General features: G+C 45.7%; 1 protein-coding gene across 5 annotated transcripts in view; it reads left to right on the top strand.

The window, feature by feature from the left end:
• ASAP1 (ArfGAP with SH3 domain, ankyrin repeat and PH domain 1) overlaps window positions 1–19,017 on the top strand; it is a 340,245-nt gene that overhangs the window by 56,404 nt on the left and 264,824 nt on the right. For 4 of the 5 annotated variants that reach the window (XM_026495401.4, XM_026495402.4, XM_057307952.1 and 1 more), the window contains one exon: window positions 18,891–19,017. In XM_026495401.4, the coding sequence (XP_026351186.1) occupies window positions 18,891–19,017 (127 nt within the window). Of the gene's footprint in view, window positions 1–18,717 lie in introns of those variants that run through there. The other variant, XM_057307951.1, reaches the window with a different exon arrangement.

The raw sequence follows: 19,017 nt of genomic DNA, 5'->3' as shown, positions 1-19,017 counted from the left end.
TGAAAAGTGTGGGCGGGGGATAGGGAAACCGCAAGGGGTGGTGGGGTACTCCAGGCTCCTCTCAAGGGTGAGGGAGGGGCTGCCTCTAGGAAGTGGGAGCCAGAGGCTGTGCGCAGAGGACCCTCAGCCAGCATCTGAGAGGGTGGGAGCTGGGGGAGGGCGAGGAACATTTGCCTCCCTGCGTGTTCTTCCCCCCATTGCCTTCCAGACATCCCATTGGCTGAACCCAACTACAGGCCAGAGGGCCAAGGAGCCCTGGGATGCGTTCAGAGCAGATCAGGCCCTTGGAGGCCAGAGGAGGACAGGCAAGAGTAGCAAGTGGGCTGGTGGACCTCCGGCACAGTCTCTGAGTGACTATAGTCTCCTCGAGGGCTGGCTTAGCCTCAGTCCTCTGTATGTTCATGACACCTTGCACAGAAGCCAGCAGGCGAGGTGCTTGGCACGTGTAAATAATGGGTGACTGATCTTTAGTCAAAGATGTCTGCTTCTCGAATATGTGTGGATTCAGGATTCTGAGTGTTGTAGGTGTGTGTGTGTCCGTGTTATTTCTGAGTGTCTATATGTGTATGTCTTTCTGTCCATGTTGTTTCTGAGTGTGTATGTGTGTGTCTATCTGTCCATACTGCTTCTGAGAGCATGTGTGTCTGTCTGTGTTACTTTTTCTTCTTTTTTTTTTTAAGATTTACTTATTTTATTTTATTTTTAAAGATTTTATTTATTTATTTGACAGAGATAGAGACAGCCAGCGAGAGAGGGAACACAAGCAGGGGGAGTGGGAGAGGAAGAAGCAGGCTCCTAGCAGAGGAGCCTGATGTGGGGCTCGATCCCATAACGCTGGGATCATGCCCTGAGCCAAAGGCAGACGCTTAACCGCTGTGCCACCCGGGCGCCCCAAGATTTACTTATTTTAGAGAGATCATGCACGCGTGTGGCGGGGAGGGGCAGAGGGAGAGAGACTCTCAAGCCGACTCCACACTGAGCCCAGAGCCTGATGCCAGGCTCCATCTCACGACCCTGAGCTGAAATCAGGAGTCGGCCGCTTCGCCCACTGAGCTCCCCAGGCACCCCACCCGCATTATTTCTGAGTGTGTACATGTGCATGTCTGTCTGTGTTCTCTCTGAGGTTGGTGGGAGGGAAGAGAATGGCAAAGTCCTCTCATCTCCTTGACATCTGATTCTTTTCAGTGGCTTTCAGGAAACTCTTCATACCCCTTTGCCCCATTTGAACTTGGATATGAAAGTGGAAAACGAGACTGTTTTTTTAAATATAAGAAGCCAGTGAATGCTGTGCTGACCTCACACAGGCTGCACACAGCCACACTCACTGAGATCCTTGGGCCTGGCCTGCCTTTCTTTGCCTGGACTCCTGAGGTGAGGGCAGCAAGAGCAGGCCCTGTGCTGGGTCCACTGAGACCAGCTGTGTGGACCCATGGGAGGCACAGTCACCCGAGGCAGGGCATTCGGCCCAGCCTGGTGGCCATGTTTCCATGCCTCACGGTCAGAAGGCCCTGTCCATGCTTCCAGATTGAATCATCTGAAGAAGAGCACCCAGCCAGACAGGAGAGAAAAAGAGGTGACGAGTTACTATAGGAGGTGCCCGGTAGCCCACAGTGCTGGGTGCAAGGACCCCACAGGGAAACTATAAATCCAAATTGATTATAATTTTTTTTTTCAATTTGTGTGTAGTGTGAATGTGTTTGTGTTTCTGAAGAGGAAAGAGGAGGGGGTACATGAGCCCCTCTCTCCAAGGATGTCGAATCAAGAAGAAATTTCTGTCTTCCCATTTGTTTCTCAGACATGTCTGCAGGGGTGAAGCAGTAGACACCCGATGTTGAAAACCAGTGCTGGTTTTGAAGTCCTATAGTCCTGCTTGTTAGGACGGGGGGCCAAGTGTTTAACTTCTCTGTGTCTCAGTTTCCTCATTTGTAAAATGGGGATCATCTGACATCACAGGGTTGGGTAAGATTCGAGGAGGTAGAATGGAGATAAAGCTCTGAGTAATGGTGGGTTGGCAGTAATGGGTCTTCCCGTCCTTTTCCCTCTATTTTTTGCTGGTAGAACTCTACTAGCCCACTCTTTCTGTTTCTGCGAAATCCTCTCCAGTAAAACCAGAGGGAGGAAACCTCATTTCTTTCTGTCTTTCTTGCTGGCATTACTTGTCTTCCTCCTCCTCTGCTCACCCTCTCCTACCCCCAGCCATAACCAGAGCCCACTGGGGCCTCTCTTCCCAGCTTCTCCAGTGCCCCGGCCATGGTCCATCCTACAGTGTCCTCCAGCATGCTAACCAGGGAGGGTGCATTATGGCCTGAGGAACATAGATAGCATCCAAGGATTTAGAATCCTGAGGCTAACCACAAGTCAATAACCATAAAACATCCTTGACATTGGCCTAGGTCCTTGTACCTGTTGATCCCCAGGTGCCTACGAGGGTGGATCTGTAGCTGAGACCAGCAAAATGGAGCCATTAGGAAACAAAGCAGTAAAAATGCAAGCAGGGGAGGTAAGGCAGCCAGCCTTGGGTTCAGGGAGGCGAAGATCCCAAAGCTGACTCTGCTTGGGGACAGACCCTTGAGGGAAGCCTCAGATGATTCTTTGTAGTTAGAGGCCTCTTTTATATTTTGCCTCAAAGGTAGTCCCAGATGCCTTGCAGATGGGGGCTCTGTGAACAGTTAAGGAGTAAATCACTGTGGCTCTGTGATCCTCTTTGTATGAAAAGAAGCCAAGATGCCTTTGGCTTCTGCTGATTTCCAGCAGGGGTTGGGTACCTCCCATGGAAGCCAGACACCATTGCACAGATGAGGACTCAAACTCAGGTCAGCTCAACTTCAACATCTGCTATGCTTCCCCAGCAAGAACCAGGCAATGATGAAGCCTAGCCATTGAGTTGGGTAAAACCTGCCATTTATTAAAGTCAACAGATATATAGGGTTGTTAAAAAGCTATCATGCTAAAATAGCGTAGCTACAGTGGACCAGAAGCTTGACCTGAACTCAGTACCTTTTGCATTCTGAACAGTAGACTGCGTTACATGGAACCATGATTCCCAAACTTCACAGTCTCTTTGGTGGTACGAGGACGATCTGGGGTATAAAAACAAGGACGCAAACTACTGCTCAGACCAAATCCATCCTGGATGCATGGTGCATCTGTGTCTCTTCTGGATGGTTTCCAACCATGGTGTGGTTGAAAGAGAAGTGATCCTGGAGTCAGAACCGGATTCAAGTGCAGAGGCAAACGCCTAGGAGCTCCCTGGTGGTGGGTAGGTTTCGAAACCTCCGTACAGTTATGCTCTCTTTACAGGATTTTGTTGAGGATGAAACGAGAAATATTTGAAAGCGCCAGGTCCCTTGCCTGCTACATTATAAATGTAAACATATGCACGTGCATTGCCTTCCTACTTGAACTGTTCGGCTTCTTGCTACTGAAGTTGGTTGATGTTAGTCCTGTTCTGAATATGCATGTGTTGGAATCCACCTTGGCAAAGATCTGCAAGCCCAAGGGACAGAGGTACCGTTGGCCACCTGATCAGAGACGTGGCCCCTTTTAGAATCAGAGAATGTGAAAGACAGGCTGAGCCAGATCAGTGTGTGTGCACGAGCACGCATGTGAGTATGTGTTTATGTATGTGTTTATATTCCACCATATTCCTTAGAGAATAGGGCAAATTATATTATAAAATACATGAACCAATGGAAAGACATATGCATAAAATGCATACAGTTCAGGACCATAGGTAGGCTGGACTATGGAGACTGGGAATGGAAGTAGAGCTATGTATTTACCATAGGATCTAGGGAGTTGTTACTTTGAAACTGCACATTTCTTCCTGAGCTCCTATACATGTATTATTATATATGCCATACTTTTTTTTTTCTTAAAGATTTTTTTAGTTTTCATTAATCTCTACACCCAACATGGTGTAGAAACTCACGACCCCGAGATCGAGAGTTGCCTGCTCTTCCGACTAAGCCAGTCAGGTTCCCTAGATGTGCCATACTTCTATGAACATCATTATATGTGTCTTTTGATGAACTATGTATGCATTTCTGTTGATATATACCTAGGAATGAAATTGCCGGCTTATTTTATTCTTTGATTTTAATGACATCATCAGAGCAAATAATAATAGTTCCATAGAAAACAGCAAAGGTTCACACACAAAGTAAGATGTCAGCTCTTTGGACTGAAGGGACATTTATGGGACACAAGTGTTGTAGTCTCACATATATTATTAGCTTATTCAATATTCCCAACGATCTCTGAAGGTGCTGCCATTAGCCCCATCGTAGAGGTGAGGAAAGTTGAGTCTTTTCCCCAGTACCATACAGTTTGTAAATGGTAGTGTCCGGATTTGCTTCCAGGTCTTTTCACTCCTAATCTGTGCTCAGCTTAGCCACTGCTGCTTTCCTGGACAAATTTGCATTTTCTGTAAAGCCTTTGAACACCAAATATTTTTTATATTGTGTTATTTTTGCTGGTCCAATTGAAAGCCCTTCTAAAAGGCCTGCATCTGGCATGGTGCCTAGAATATAGCATCCTGTCTCGAAACTCCTCTTGATGACAAAGGTTCATCATTTGGAATATCACATTCTTTTTTAAAGATTTTATTTATTTATTTGACAGAGATAGAGACAGCCAGAGAGAGAGAGGGAACACAAGCGGGGGAGTGGGAGAGGAAGAAGCAGGCTCATAGCGGAGGAGCCTGATGTGGGGCTCGATCCCACAACGCCGGGATCACGCCCTGAGCCGAAGGCAGACGCTTAACCGCTGTACCACCCAGGCGCCCCTGGAATATCACTTTTTATTGAGGCTATCATCAGTTGAGCAGAATGGTTTACCCTCATTAGCGGGCACATGATGTGGAATTTCTTTTTAGTGGGGGTGTTAGCTAATTTCCACAGTTTCGTTATTTTTTCCCCTGCTTTGTTGCCCCTTCTCACTATTCCCAGCATAATTGCTCTGCTCAGTTTGCGGAAGGCCTAAAAACCAGGTCACCAAACTTGTTAGAATTGGGTATATAGTAGGAGAAAACGAGGGGGCACTCCTGTGATCAGAATGCTTGAGTTTTGGTGCCTGGACTTCGTAAAAATGAATTTGGCTCCCTGGGGATCTGTGTGGTTTCTTCCCCGATTCCTGTGTTCTAGAAGAAATCAAATAGTGTGTGTGTGTGTGTGTGTGTGTGTGTGTGTGTCCATCCATCCACATGCATACACCTTTTCTTCTTAGAAAAGGAAAAAATAGGGTAAAAATTCCATCCAGGTCTGGATAAAGAGCTAATAAGTTTTATCTGAATTCTCTCTCTTCTCACTTACTTCCAAATATATGCAGATACACCACCTATAACACAAAATAACAAAATAAAAGTAGATTTTTTTTTTACCCTCATAAGGAATATTTGGGTTACAGCTCTATCCATAGTGTATACAAAATCAGATATATTAAGCTGCAGAAAAAAAACAGTGTGGAAAAATGTTTCCTTCCTCCAAATGTATCTCCTCACTTACGTCATTGTAGCTGGAATGTTTAAGGACCCTAATGAGAAAGAAGGAGAACCAAAGAAAACCCATTCTTGACCCAACAATGTGATACCTACCCGCTGTTGGGTTATAAATAATACATTGACTAGTAAATATCAAATCTGTCTTATGGAAACAAATAAACAAACAACAAAACTGTGATCCTATTTCAACTGTGAAAGGCCACCACCGTTTGTCTTTCTGGCAGGGAAAATAATTCTGGAATTTTAAATGCTTACTCTGGAAAGATTGGGCAGAACATTGGTTTTAAAGCAAAGAAGTCTTTGAGCTTTATCATCTTATTTCCTATTTGGAATCTGTCCTGTCTCCTCTCTTAACCAAATTGTGCAAAGGTTGTGTAAATAAATTTGCTTCTTCAGAAATCCACTCTGTGGGAGCCTGTTGGCTCCTCTGTGGCTGTATTTCTGAAGCAATTCCTGAGATGAAATTTAAGGTCTTATAATATGTAATGCCTGTACTCTGTAAATTGAGACCAGTCTTTTTAATGATTCTATAACTCCATAAAGTAGGCCATAGTGACTGTCTTCAGAATAATTCAATAGAATCTCTATGCCTCTGAATATAGAATCTAAAAGAGGACAAGGTGGGGAAAATGACTCTGGTAGAATACTTCTAATTTGACCATTTCTGAGATGAGCTATTTTTATACATTCTTAGTTGGTTCAGCATGTTCATAGGCTCATTGTTTAGGTTAAAATTAGATTTCCAACTGCATATAAACAAAAATCCAAATAACATTACCAATTAGGGTTTTTTCCTTCTCTCTCTTGGACTATGAGGTCTAGACCTAATCCAAAGCCAGATGGTGCCTCATGGTTGTCAGAGATCCAAGCTGTTTTCCATCTCTGGTTGTACCTTTCTTCATATTACCTCATGTTCCAAAATGGTTGCTGGAGTGTCAGCCATCACATCCTCACTACAGGCAGCAGGATGAAGGAAGAGGGGAAGGGCAACAGGATTCCTCCTCTAGCCTAATTAGCTCTTTTTAAGGTACCTTCTCAAAAATCCTACATAGCACTCCAGCTTACATCTCACTGGCTAGACTTAGGCACACAGCCACACCAGCTGCAGTTGAGGCTGGAAGTCGAGTCTTTTGGCTGAACACATTACTGCCCCAAATCAAATGGGGCTCTGTGACTGAAGGAAGGGAGACCAGATAGAGGAGAAACACATAACCAGTGGTCCCTGCCACATGCAAGCCATTCCAATTACTGTTTGTACAAAGAGTGTAGTATAGTGGGAAGTGCTTGTACTTTGAAATCAGATGGACTTGTATTTGAATCTTAGCTCCTGCACTCACTAGTTGTGGGACCACTTCGTTGAACAGGAGGAGGGTAACTGCTACGCTGTAGAGTTGCTTTCAGGTTTAAACAAAATCGAGTATGTAAAGTGCCTTGTACATAGGAGATTCTGAATGATAGCCATTATAATTGTTATTATTTTTTTTTAATTAAAAAAAATCTGAATATCGTTGACCCACAGTGCTGCATTAGTTTCAGGCGTACAGCACAGTGACCCACCTTCTCTGCACACGATGCTTTATGCTCACAAGTGCAGCCACCATCCGCCACCACACAATATAGGTGTTATTATAAAGGGAGAGGAAGATGTACCTTCCACCTGCACCCGCATAGTGACGGTTTATTAAGTTGAGATATAATTCACGTAATGTCCAACTTACCCTTTTAAGGTGTATGATTCAGTTGTGTTCACATATGTGTAACAATCACCATGAATTCCAAAACATTTTCATCACTCCCTGAAAGCAACCCTGTATCAATTGGCAGCCACTCCTCCTACCTCCCTTGCACCAGCCCCTGTCAGCCGCCAGCTTTCTGTCTGCTTTCTGTGTCTGTAGATCTGCTTATTCTGGACATTTCATATAAACAGAATCCTATCACTTGTGGCTTTTGTGTCTTTCACTAGCATCGTGTGTTTTCAAGTTTCATCTCTGTTGTAGCTCATAGCACGACTTTATTCCTTTTTGGTGACTGAATAATATTCTATTATATGGATATACCACATTCGTCTACCCACTCAGGGACATTTGGATTGTTTCCACTATTTGACTGCTACTAATCTTGCTGCTCTGAGCATTCATGTACAAGTCTTTGCATGGATGTGTATTTTCTTTTTGCTTGGGTAAAATACCCAAGAGCGGAATTGCTGGGTCATATGGTAACCCTATGTTTAACCTTTTGAGGAACTACTGGATTGTTTTCCGAAGCTGCTGCATCATTTTACATTCCCACCAGCAATGTGTGAGGTTCCAGTTCCTCCACATCCTCTCCCACACTTTTACTTTACATCTTTTTCATTGTGGCCATACTAGTGGGTGTGGGCGGTATCTTATTGTGGTTTTGCTTTGCATTTCCATAAATGATTAATAATATGGAACATTTCTTCATGTGCTTATATCTTCTTTGGAGAAATGTCTATTCAAATGCCTATTTTAAAAATTAGTTATTTATCTTTTTATTGTTGAATTGTAAGGGATACCATATTTTGGATACTATATCCTTATCAGATTATATGATTTGTAAATATTTTCTCCCATTCTGTTATGTGTATTATCTAGTTTACCCTTTTTTTTAAAAGATTTGTTTATTTATTTATTTTAGAGAGTGGGGGAAGGGGTTGAGGGAGAGGGAGAGAGAGAATCCTCAAGTAGACTCCACACTGAGTGCAGAGCCCGACATGGGGCTTGACGCGGGGCTCGATCCCAGGACCTCAGGATCATGACCTGAGCCAAAATCCAGAGTCAACTGCTTAACTGGCTGAGCCATCCAGGCACCCCTCTGATTTACTCTTTATAACAATCCTTTGGAGTGGATATTGTTATCCCCATTTTACAGAGAGGAAGCTGAAGCTCTGAGACAGTGAATTGCTTGTCCAAGATAACACATCTCCTAACTCTGAAATGGTCCTGGAACCCAGGAAGAGATTAGTCAGGGCTCTTCTAGTTTTAGTGGTAGAAATCCATCTCAGACCAGATTCTGCTAAAAAAGAAGTATAGTTGCTTATATGCCTGGGAACTTCAAGGGCTGGACTGGCATCAGGCATGGTATAGATTAGGCAGAGCCAGTGATTCAGATGATGTCACCAGGACTCTCTCTGTCCCTCTGTCCTTCCCTCGCTCCAGCTCTTGCTGTCTTTTGGTTAGCATCATTCTTAAGCACGCTCTGTCATGTGTGGCAAAGATAGTCACCAGTAGCTGAAGGCTTACTAAGTCCTTTTAGCTAGAGCATATCGCTCTTTACCCCCCAGCACCCGTACCAGTCCTCCGTAAAGCTCCCTGATTGGCCTTGCTGGAGTTCATTGCCTATTAATGGGAATACCAATCAGTCCTGCTTTCAGGAGTCTGGGATACTCTGAATAGACAGCCGGGGCCCAGCCCTCTGGTTGTGCACTCAGAGACATATGATTGACAATCTCTGGAGAATCACGTGGAGTCAGGGAGAAGGTAGTTCCTAAAAGAAGGGGATATGTAGGGCAGGCAGAAAATATATGTCCTACAAGGTCTGTCTGAACTGCTAAATTCAGGATGCTGAAATTAGTTGGGGGCAAATGAAAGTTAATTCCCAAAGGCAAACACTAGGAAAAAAATCAGTTTGCTCATAAAATAAAAATGAAAGATATTGAAAATAATCTTCTCCAGATCCAATCAACAGTATGTTCTCTGCCATCCACTTAGAGCAATTTTATAAAGTAGTTTGTATAATAACCTTTAAATCTCTAAGGCCAGAGTAACAAGACTAATTTTTCAAAAACAAAAAGTAAAATAAAAAGCAAAGAAGAGAAGCTAGATGTGTCTGTCAGAAGGTTTGCTTGCAGTTGTAGAGGGTTGTTTTTTTGTTTTTTAATTAGAACCCCTAGTGTGAGGTGGAATGTTCACATTTGAGAAAGATGCTAACCAAAGAGCATATGCTAGGAAGAAAGCTCTACAGTGGGTGGGCAATTTTCCTTTTTCAAATAGAGCGATGCCCTGCATTTGACATAATTAGGAAAAAATTCTCTTATAATACAGCTCATTGTTATGTGGGTTTAAATACCTTGCAGGTGAAATCATACTTTTGAAAAGCAACAACTGGCTACTGTGATAGATTCATATAATATAGGGCGCCTCTAACAGGGGACTCCCAACCCAGAACTGATGACCTTCTAGACTGTTCTTGGCTTGCAGGTGGATCTGAAGGCAGAGCTGGCAGCCTTGTGGTGTTTGGGGTGGGTTGTAACACTGATGTCAAAAAGGAATTCATCAAATTATAGGATGCTATTCTCCTAGGATCCAAGAGTTTCTGCCCCAGGCTCCTGGTTTTAACTATAAGGAAAAGGAGGCCAAAGGAGGTGAAATGATTTGGCTCTGGAAAAGGAGCCAGCCTCCCTGGCATTCCATGTTCCTTCTCAATGCCAAAGTCATAAATAGCTGTCATTTATCAAAGTTTTCTTCTTGAGTGGTGTTTCAGATGATCAGCAGCTTTGAAAAGTGCTCATAAAAATAGGTCTAACCGGGCTTTGGGCAAATCAGAGAGCTAGCCATACATGAAACGACCTTTTTTTTTTTTTTTTTTGGACTTTATATTCATAGGTCACATATTTGAAATCCATATTTATTTCTGTTTGAATTCCTTGAACATTTCATCAGTTGTGCTGAGAACTTGTGTCTATGCCTACATATGAGGACAGGGGTTGTCTTGTGTATCTTCTTGGCTCCCAAAGCGTCTAGCATAGGACCTGTTTAGAATACAAGTGGTGATACTTGTAGCTAACATTTATTGATCATTTTCTATACGCCAGGCACTGTGCTAAGCATCTTGCAAGGATTATCTCGGTTATACCTTCCAACAACCTTATGAGAGAAAGATCTTCTCATTATCCTCCTTTTAAAGGTAAAGAAATTGACGTTAAATACTTTGCCTAAGGCTAACACATCCTGTCAAGTGGCAGACTGGGGACTTGAACTCGGGTCATCTGAATCCAGATCATGCATGTATGACTTCTTAACTCTTACAAAGGGGTTCTTAAGGAAGGGAGAATAGGATGGAAGGAGGTAGAAGGCCCATCTGCTGACATTGATTGCCCTCCCACTCCCTGGTTTACCTGGCTTTGGAGAGAAGGAAAGAAAAGAAAAGGGACAAGAGAATAAAAACCGAAGGAGGACTACCACTCGGGTCCTGCAGTGTACTCACAATCTTCTTGCTCAAAATTAGGGGTGTCAGTTTACTGACCTTGGGCTAGATTTTGTACAGTTACAGTTTTTAAATAGTAGGCAAATGTCTATAAGCATTCCTTGATACTGTGATGCAAGGGCGAGCAGAGTCTCTTCTTGCAGGGGGGTTTCAGGTATTTTTCTGAAGAGACGGTCTTTAATCCCTTCTTTGAAATGTAACTGGGAAAGGTGGAGGAATAGGAGACCCTTGGGAACCAGGAGACCTGGGATCTGGCCCTGGTTTCCCACAAACCTTCCAAGGAACTGGCTCTGATAATCTGTGATGATGTTCAATGATGAAAGCGACTCTGAGAACCTGGATTCCTCCCACACCCCTGTCGTTTGTTCGTTCGTTCATTCATTCATTCATTCATTCTTCTCTTCACTTATTCAGTGAGCATCTCTCAAGCATCTAGGGCTCTGGGATTGTCCTAGTGAATAGAAAATCCCCTGCTCTCAAGGAGCTCACTGTCTTGTTGGAGAAATACAAACAGTTGAAAAATGGTGCCATAGAAAAGGGTCATAAAAGAGTCATGTTCTCAGTCTTGAGACAGCACAGAAATGGGCATGAGTGTGATGAAGTCTAAACAGAAAACAAAACACATTCATAGAAAGAAAGAGAGAGAGAAAGAAAGAAAGAAAAGAAAGAAAGAAGGAAAGAAAGAGAGAGAGAAAGGAAGGAAGGAAGAAAGGAAGGAAACCTGGATGTTCTGTAGTTCTCATTTTTCAGGCTAATGTTTCTTTTTCAGAAATAAACTAAGATTTAAAATCGCTCACTCCAGTAGATTGCAAGTTTTTAGGAATCCCATATAACAGCACAATTTTTCTTCACTGGAGGTTGTTTTACTCGTGTTAGAAATGATGTAGTTCATAAAAGGGAGCCAGTTCAATCCAGAACACATTTATTGGGGGCCCCCAGGGGACCTGAACTAGGCAGTGTCTTCTGTGGGGAGAAGCCTGCAGGGTTCACATTCAGACTGGCTGTGAACAGTAGTTCTTCACTGATTACCCTTTGACCTTGGCGGCTTGTGCATGTCGCTGAGATCTGTTGGCAGAAAGTATGGTACTGTGTGAGGCTCCTGAAGAAATTCCAGGAGATGGTGCTTGGAAAATACCAAGTCTGGGCCTCCAGGAACCTCGGGGATGTAGGCGATACAGAGAAGGATAGATTCGGTCCCCTAGTGCCCTCAGGGATTGACAGTCTGGGAATTTTGTACTGCAGGAAAATCAGTAGGAAGATCTGAGTTCTGAGCTGAGCCCTGCCACCCAGAGAGCTGCTTGTCACTGGGAAAGTTGTTTCTCTGTGTGCCTTGAGTCTGAATCCCTTCCAGCGACGCCCGCATCCTCCATTGCTTATGCAGAGCGAGAAAAGCTATCTTGCAGACATCCACGGGAAGATTAGTCTCAGCTGGAGGGATGGGCAAGGGGGGTGCTTTCCAGACCAGCCAAGCTTGCATTTGAGTTGGGTTTGTAATGAGTTCCCCAGGATAAAAGATAACCCGTAGACTCTATGTGAAAGAAAATTATCCTGGGGCTACGGAGCCACTGTCTTGGATGAGCTTGTGGTGCAAGGTGGCTAATTACATGGACTGTGAAATCAGACTGGTCAGTCTTGCTCCACCACTTGCAAGGTGACCTCTAGGCTTCAGGTTTCCCCCTTGTATAAAATGGGGAGAATACGAGTGCCTGCTCTATAGGATTGCTCCGGGTATTCAGTGAGGTCACGCCTGCAATGACGCAGAATAGTGCAGGGCATATAAGAAGCCACCAGTTGTTAGTTGATGTGATTTCACAGGACAGACAGAAATCTGCTCCTGAGTTGATTCAGGGGATGTTTATACTGTGAGTCTTCAAGTTCCAGCACTCCACCTGACTCTTTCGTTCTCTCCATCAGAAGGAACAGTCAGGGAACAGGGAGGTGGAAGACAGAGTAGTTTTTTTGTCTCCAAATAAACCATATTCTCCTCTTTACTTCCTGAGGAACACTTGAGCGGTTTACTTGGAGTATTTAAATTAAGTACATTTGGGACTAGAATAGGCTTTTTATTTATTTATTTTTTTATTACATAAAATTACATGAGTGTACTTGGGAAGCACTCATACAAGGCACATGACAAAAGCAGTCTTTATTTAGCTTAGGGAGAATTCGGCAACAGGAGCCTAGCAGTAAAACACAGGCAATCAAATGCATCCCTCCCTCCTCCTGCCCCCCCCCCTTACCCTGCAGCGCTTTCCTCTCTTCCAGCACTTCATTAAGATGACAGATAACGAATTCATAAGTTATCAGGTAAAATGAAGAAATAGGAATACTTTCTCTGTTTGCCTGGGCTGGGAGAAATATCTTAACAGAGTAGCACTATGCGAGGTAGAGTCAAGAGACCAAGTTTGCAGGCTGTGGCAAAAGCCTTGGGTGTAGTTTCCCAGGCTCAGGGATCTTAACTTGCAGTGAGATTTCCTTGTGTCTCAGTTTCCATTATATACTTCCACATCAGGACTGTTGTATGAATGAATTTAGAGGCTGGATAGGAGCTCAGAAATGGTATTCTGTACCTCAGTAGCCACAGGTCTCTCTCGGGTAAATCTGGGATAATTATACTTACTTTATAAAGTTGTCATGAAGTTTAAAAAACGATATGTGGAGGGATGCCTGGGTAGCTCAGTCGATTAAACATCTGACTCTTGATTTCAGTTCAGGTTGTGATCTCAGGGTCTGGGATGGAGCCCCGTGTCTGTCCAGTGTCTGGCCTCTGCTCTCAGTGGGGAGTCTGCTTAAGATTCTCTCTCTCCCTTTGCCCCTCCTCCGCTCAGCTCTCCCTCTCTCTAAAATAAATAAATAAATCTTAAATAAAAAGAGGGATATGTGTGTCCAAAATTCTAATTCTATTCACTTAGCAAAGTGTCTGGTACATAGCAGGTCTCTGTTTCTTTTCTTTCTTTTTCTTCTCTTTTTTTTTGGAAGGACTATCAGAATTTATATCTCCAGATAAGGTTTTCAGTATTCCCATATTATCTGAAAGGTATTGTCTACTATGATATCTCAGATCTTGATAAGCACTTTATGTGACCTAGTTCATTGAATCCTCAGAGCACTAACACAGTTACTATCATTGCTCCCATTTTTCAGATGTGAAAACTGAGACCCGGAAAAGTGAATTACTTCAACAAGGTCTTATAGCTGCTATGTGGCAGAGATGTGAGCCCAAGTCTTTCTTAGCTAGAATTCACGCTCCTGCAAAATAAATAAATTCCTGAAAACTAAGTAAACTCAAATGAAATTCATGCAGCTTATAACTCATGCTCCTGCAAAATAAATAAATTCCTGAAAACTAAGTAAACTCAAATGAAATTCATGCAGCTTATAACTCATGCTCTGCAAAATAAATGTCCTGTTCTATCCTCTAGAAGTTGCCTTGCTTTGAATGTCCTTCTTTATAGGAACTGTGTTCCAGGAAAATGAGGCTTTTATTTTATGGCCTTAACTCATTTCTGATCCTGATTAGTATTCATTCTATTGGACTCTAGATACTGGTTATTTACTTCTAAAGCCCAAAGCCATCACTAATGGATTTGACCTCACAAAGGATGCTTATCAAGAATACCTTAGGTCTCTGAAGAGGATTCCCAAATCTGAGATCTCATACTGTGGGAATTGCTATGCGGCCTCCCCCTTCCCCCTCTTTTTTCCTCCTCCAGGTGACTAATTTAGAGATATATCTGAGTCCTGGAATGAAAAGAGGTATATTTATAGTCATACTTCACATAAAAAGCAAGTTCAAAGGGAACTAACATTGGTTGATTATTCACTATGCGTCAACCTCTTTATCCACATCCCCTCAATTTATTTCCCCTAACAACCTGTGGTGTAGTTTTATTATTGGGCTAACTTTGCAGATGAGAAGACAAGGCTGATAACCAACAGAATAGAGATTCTAACCCTGTTTCACATAACATAAAGCGTATTCTCTCCCAACCCTATTGTCCCTGTCCCATGAAGGCACTGGGAGCTTTTGAAGAATGCCGTACGTTCCATCCCATCATGTTGGGAGGCTGGCTGGCGCTGTTGTTCTTGCTCCCAGAGAGCACCCCAAACTCCCCACCCCACTCTTCCATCCCTGGTACATTATTGGCCATCTTGCAAATGCACCCCCTTGGTTGTTAGGTAGGGGGGCTGGAGTGAAGCCAATTGCCTGATGACGGTAGGGTCAATAGTGCCATCGCCGTCCATGAGAATAAGCCACCCCTCTTCTTATTAAAGCATGCTGCAAGGACTGTCTTACCCCAGTCAGCAGCGCTCAGAGTAGGAAACTGCATGAGGAGCTTGAGGGTACTCAACTGTCTTGATGGGGATGATGATAACGACAAAGGTGACACGTGCTTCATACAAAGCCGGCGGGCACACAGGTATACGTATACGTGTGTGTTTCCTGGCTCTGCAAAGGATGATGTCGATTTCCGAGCAGCTCCACACAAAGAAATCCAGCGTTTTAAGTGTTGCCTACATCAGACTCTATTCACTTTGAGATATCCAGGAATGGTTTTCAGGCTATTTGAGAAGATGAGAGGTGCAGACGGCTTGCACCGGGACATGGTTTCACATTTAGAGAGGATTATGGCCCAGGAACCCCAGAAATTGTGGGTAGAGGTGTGAACCTTTGAAATTCTAATTGCAGACCAGTCTGAGGAGGTATATACTTACCGGGGCACAATATCTCATTGTTCACATATTCCTTTCCTGGCCAGAGGAGATGGGGAGGAGGAGCAGTAGAAAATAATCTCCAAGTGAAACTGAAACAATTGATGGCAGCATTTTGAGCTCTCCGGTGAATTCCGTCACGAAAGAAATCCCTGGTTGTTTACCATTGCAGCTAGCTTAGCTTCTCGTAATAAACTTCATTTCTTGCGTTGTAGAGCTGGGGGTGTAGAGAGACTCCGCTCCAGCTGGGAGGGATCTGTGTGGTCATTTTGGCACACCCACCCCTTTATTTTACAAGTGATGGCACTAAGGCCCAAGGTGACAGCATCAGCTATTAGGAGAGAAAGCTCAGGAATCCAGGGCTCTGAGAACGGAGGCAATTATTCACTGACTCTAGGCTTTTCATAACAGCTCATATTTATCAAGTGTTTATATATGTCATACATACAGGATGGAAGGAGCGACCAACCCAATGGAGGTGACAGGCGTTAGATGACTTGCAATACAGAGAACAGAATAAATACAAAATCAAAGTCAAAACTGATTTCCAGCCTAGAGGAAGTCCTTCTTGGAGTGGACGGAAGTCTGAGTGCTGGGTGTTATACTCAACTGCTCCATGGGAAAGCACAGGGTTACTGAGGTCAGAGAGCTTAATTAGCCCAAGCTAATAGGAGCCATATTTGCTCCAAGTCCCAGAACTTGCCTGATGCAGGATGACTCAGTGAGTATGTGGAAAAAGAGTTAAGATTTTCTCCTGAGTGGCTCATACTCCAAAAGCTCATTTTCTGTCAACCACTGCACATGAGCAAGTGACCTCCAGGAGCTGGTCTTCAACTGCCTGCTGTTGCCATGTGGCTAACTCCCCAGAACCTCAACCTTGGTGTGTCCCAAACTAACCTTGGTGTTTTTTAGATTTATTTATTTGAGAGAGGAGCAGGGACAGGGCAGGAGGAGACCGTCTTCAGGCAGACTCCATACTGAGTGTGGAGCCTGATGCAGGGCTCCATCTCACAACCTGTGAGATCATGACCTGAGCCGAAACCAAGAGTTGGGTGCTTAACCGATTGAGCCATCCAGGCGCCCCCCCCCAAAACAAAGTTTTAAAGTGCTAATGAGGAGAAAGTGAGTGCCTGTTTATTTACTTCCATATTTTTTAGAATGCCTCTCAACGTTCATTTCTCAGCCCTTTACTTTGCCAGAGAAAAATCTTTATTCACATACGCTGCCTTATGAACTTCTTCCTATAGTTAGCTGAAACCCTTGCCTTCCTGACATCGATGAGCGCTTTGCTGGAGGCACGGTGCTGGTTTCGAAGGGTCAACACAGGTAGACAAAACTCCTCAAACTCATTTCATAATGGCTTTCCTGTGCACAAAGTACTTTCTCCTCCATTATTATTTAACACCCTCATGGGGTCGGTTCATCTTCATGTGAGCCAACTGAAGGCCAAGATCCCGTAGCCAAGAGGATGTCTCTGGGACTCAGCCTCTTCTTCTCTTTTCTGTTGAAGATGTCACCTGTCAGAGAGGCCTTCTCTGAACATTCCTTATACTGTGACACCTCCATCACTTTTTTTTTTTTTAAGATTTTAATTATTTGATAGAGCACGAGCAGGTGAGAGGGGCAGAGGGAGAGGGAGAGGCAGGCTCCCCACTGAGCAGAGAGCCGGATGCCGGACTCCATCCCAGGACTCTAAGATCATGACCTGAGCTGAAGGCAGCCACTCAACTGACTGAGCCACCTGGCTGTCCCCCTCCATCACTTTCTTACTTTATATGTACTCCACGTTATATCACATGATTTGTTGGTTGTCTATTTCCCTACTAGAAGGGAAGCTCCTGAGAGCTAGGACATTGTCATGACTGAATCTCCAGGGCATGTAGTAGACCCTTTGTAAATATTTGCTGACAGCAAGGTGATGCATTTTCATTTAACCAGCTCTTGGCGACTTCTCTATGCCAGGCCGATGCTAGACAAGGTCCCTGCCTTGGGGCACTCCATTGTCCTTGTGGGTAAGGACAAGGGAATGGACAGTTAACCACACCAGATGGCAGGAATTCAATCCTAGGGGGAGGCCACAGGGCCAGCCTTACGCCCTAAAGGGGTGCTTTTGGAGAGGAGTTTATAGGACTGCTCCTATTGGCTTCAATTACAGGGATCCTGGGAAGCTTCCCAAGGGCCTAGCTTTCTTCTTTTCTTTTTAAAACCAATTTTATCCACAATCAGCGGTGAGAAATTAAATGGATTCTTTGGACTGAGTGAGCTAGTTAAAATAGCCATCTGCCAGGACCAAGGAGTGAGCAATCTGTTGGTACTTTCTCTGCTTATTTTGGCATCTGCTGAGCTTTGTACACCACTTGCACCTCCGGAAATGCCTTTTGCACTCGTGACCCTCGTGTGTCCTGCGGGTTAAAAAAAACTTACAGTGCAAATGCAAGATTAGAAAATTGTTAAAAAAAAAAAAAAAAGCTAAAATCCTTTCATTTGTCTTAGCATTTTAGCAACCTAGGCAAACTGCACAGAACTCGCCTTCCAAGGATGGTGAGCGCCCTGCATCGGGACCGAGGGCGGGAGCCAGGCGAGCGCGCGACCGGGCTCCAGGCCGCTCCTCACTCCCGGCCCCGAGGCCGCCCCTGCGCCCGCGCCCCCTTAGCTCTGCCCGCGGCCCTCGCAGTAGGAGGCGGCTCTCCCGGCCTCGCTTCCTGCACCCACTCGGGACTAAAAAAGAACGCGCATAACTTTTTTTGGTCCCTCTTCTCGCAGAACGCAGGCGTAACAAGCTCGCTGAAGTAACCGCTCCGGGGGCGGCGCCGGGTCGCAAGCTTCCGGAGCCCCGCACGCCGTGCGGTCCCCAACCGGGCGCCCGCGTCAGAACGCGGCCCGGGAGGCGGCGCGGGGGCGGGAGCGGGGGCGGGGCGCGGGCGGAGGCGGGGCGGGGGTGGCCGGGGGCGGGGCGCGGGGGGCCGGGGCGGGGCGGCCGGCGGCGCGTGCGCAGAGCACTTCCTTGTTTGTCCCCGTGACTGTAGCGGGAGCGCCGCCTGCCCGCCGCCAGCCCGCCCGCCCGCGAGAGTGTGCGCTCAGTCAGTCGGTGTCCTCGCCGCCGCCTGTCAGAGCGTCTCAGGGGGCAGCGCCGGCCGACCCGAGCCCCGCGTAGCGCCGCGCCCCCTCCCTCGCCGCCGGCATGAGCACAGGGAGGCGGGTCCCCGAGAGCCCTCTGCCTCGCGCGCGGCTCGGAGTTTGAAGGGCCCCGCGCCGAGCGCTGCCGCTCCGCCGCCGCCCCCCGCTCCGCCCGCTCTTTCTCCCGCCGCCGCCGGGGACAGGAGCCGCGCCAGGCCCGGCGCCGGGTGGCAGGCTGCGCGGGGCGTTCATGAGCCTCCGGGCGGCCCGCGGCCCCGGGAGCCTGCGCCGTGACTCACTCCCCGCCCCCGCTTGTGTCTCGCCCCCCCGGCAGGATGCCGGACCAGATCTCCGTCTCCGAGTTCATCACCGAGACCACCGAGGACTACAACTCGCCCACCACGTCCAGCTTCACCACGCGGCTGCACAACTGCAGGAACACCGTCACGCTGCTGGAGGAG

The sequence above is a fragment of the Ursus arctos genome, unplaced genomic scaffold, assembly GCF_023065955.2.
Source record: "Ursus arctos isolate Adak ecotype North America unplaced genomic scaffold, UrsArc2.0 scaffold_6, whole genome shotgun sequence".
Taxonomy (NCBI): Eukaryota; Metazoa; Chordata; class Mammalia; order Carnivora; family Ursidae; genus Ursus; species Ursus arctos.
The sequence above is the reverse complement of the archived record's forward strand: the minus strand, read 5'-3'. Positions and strand labels throughout refer to the sequence as shown.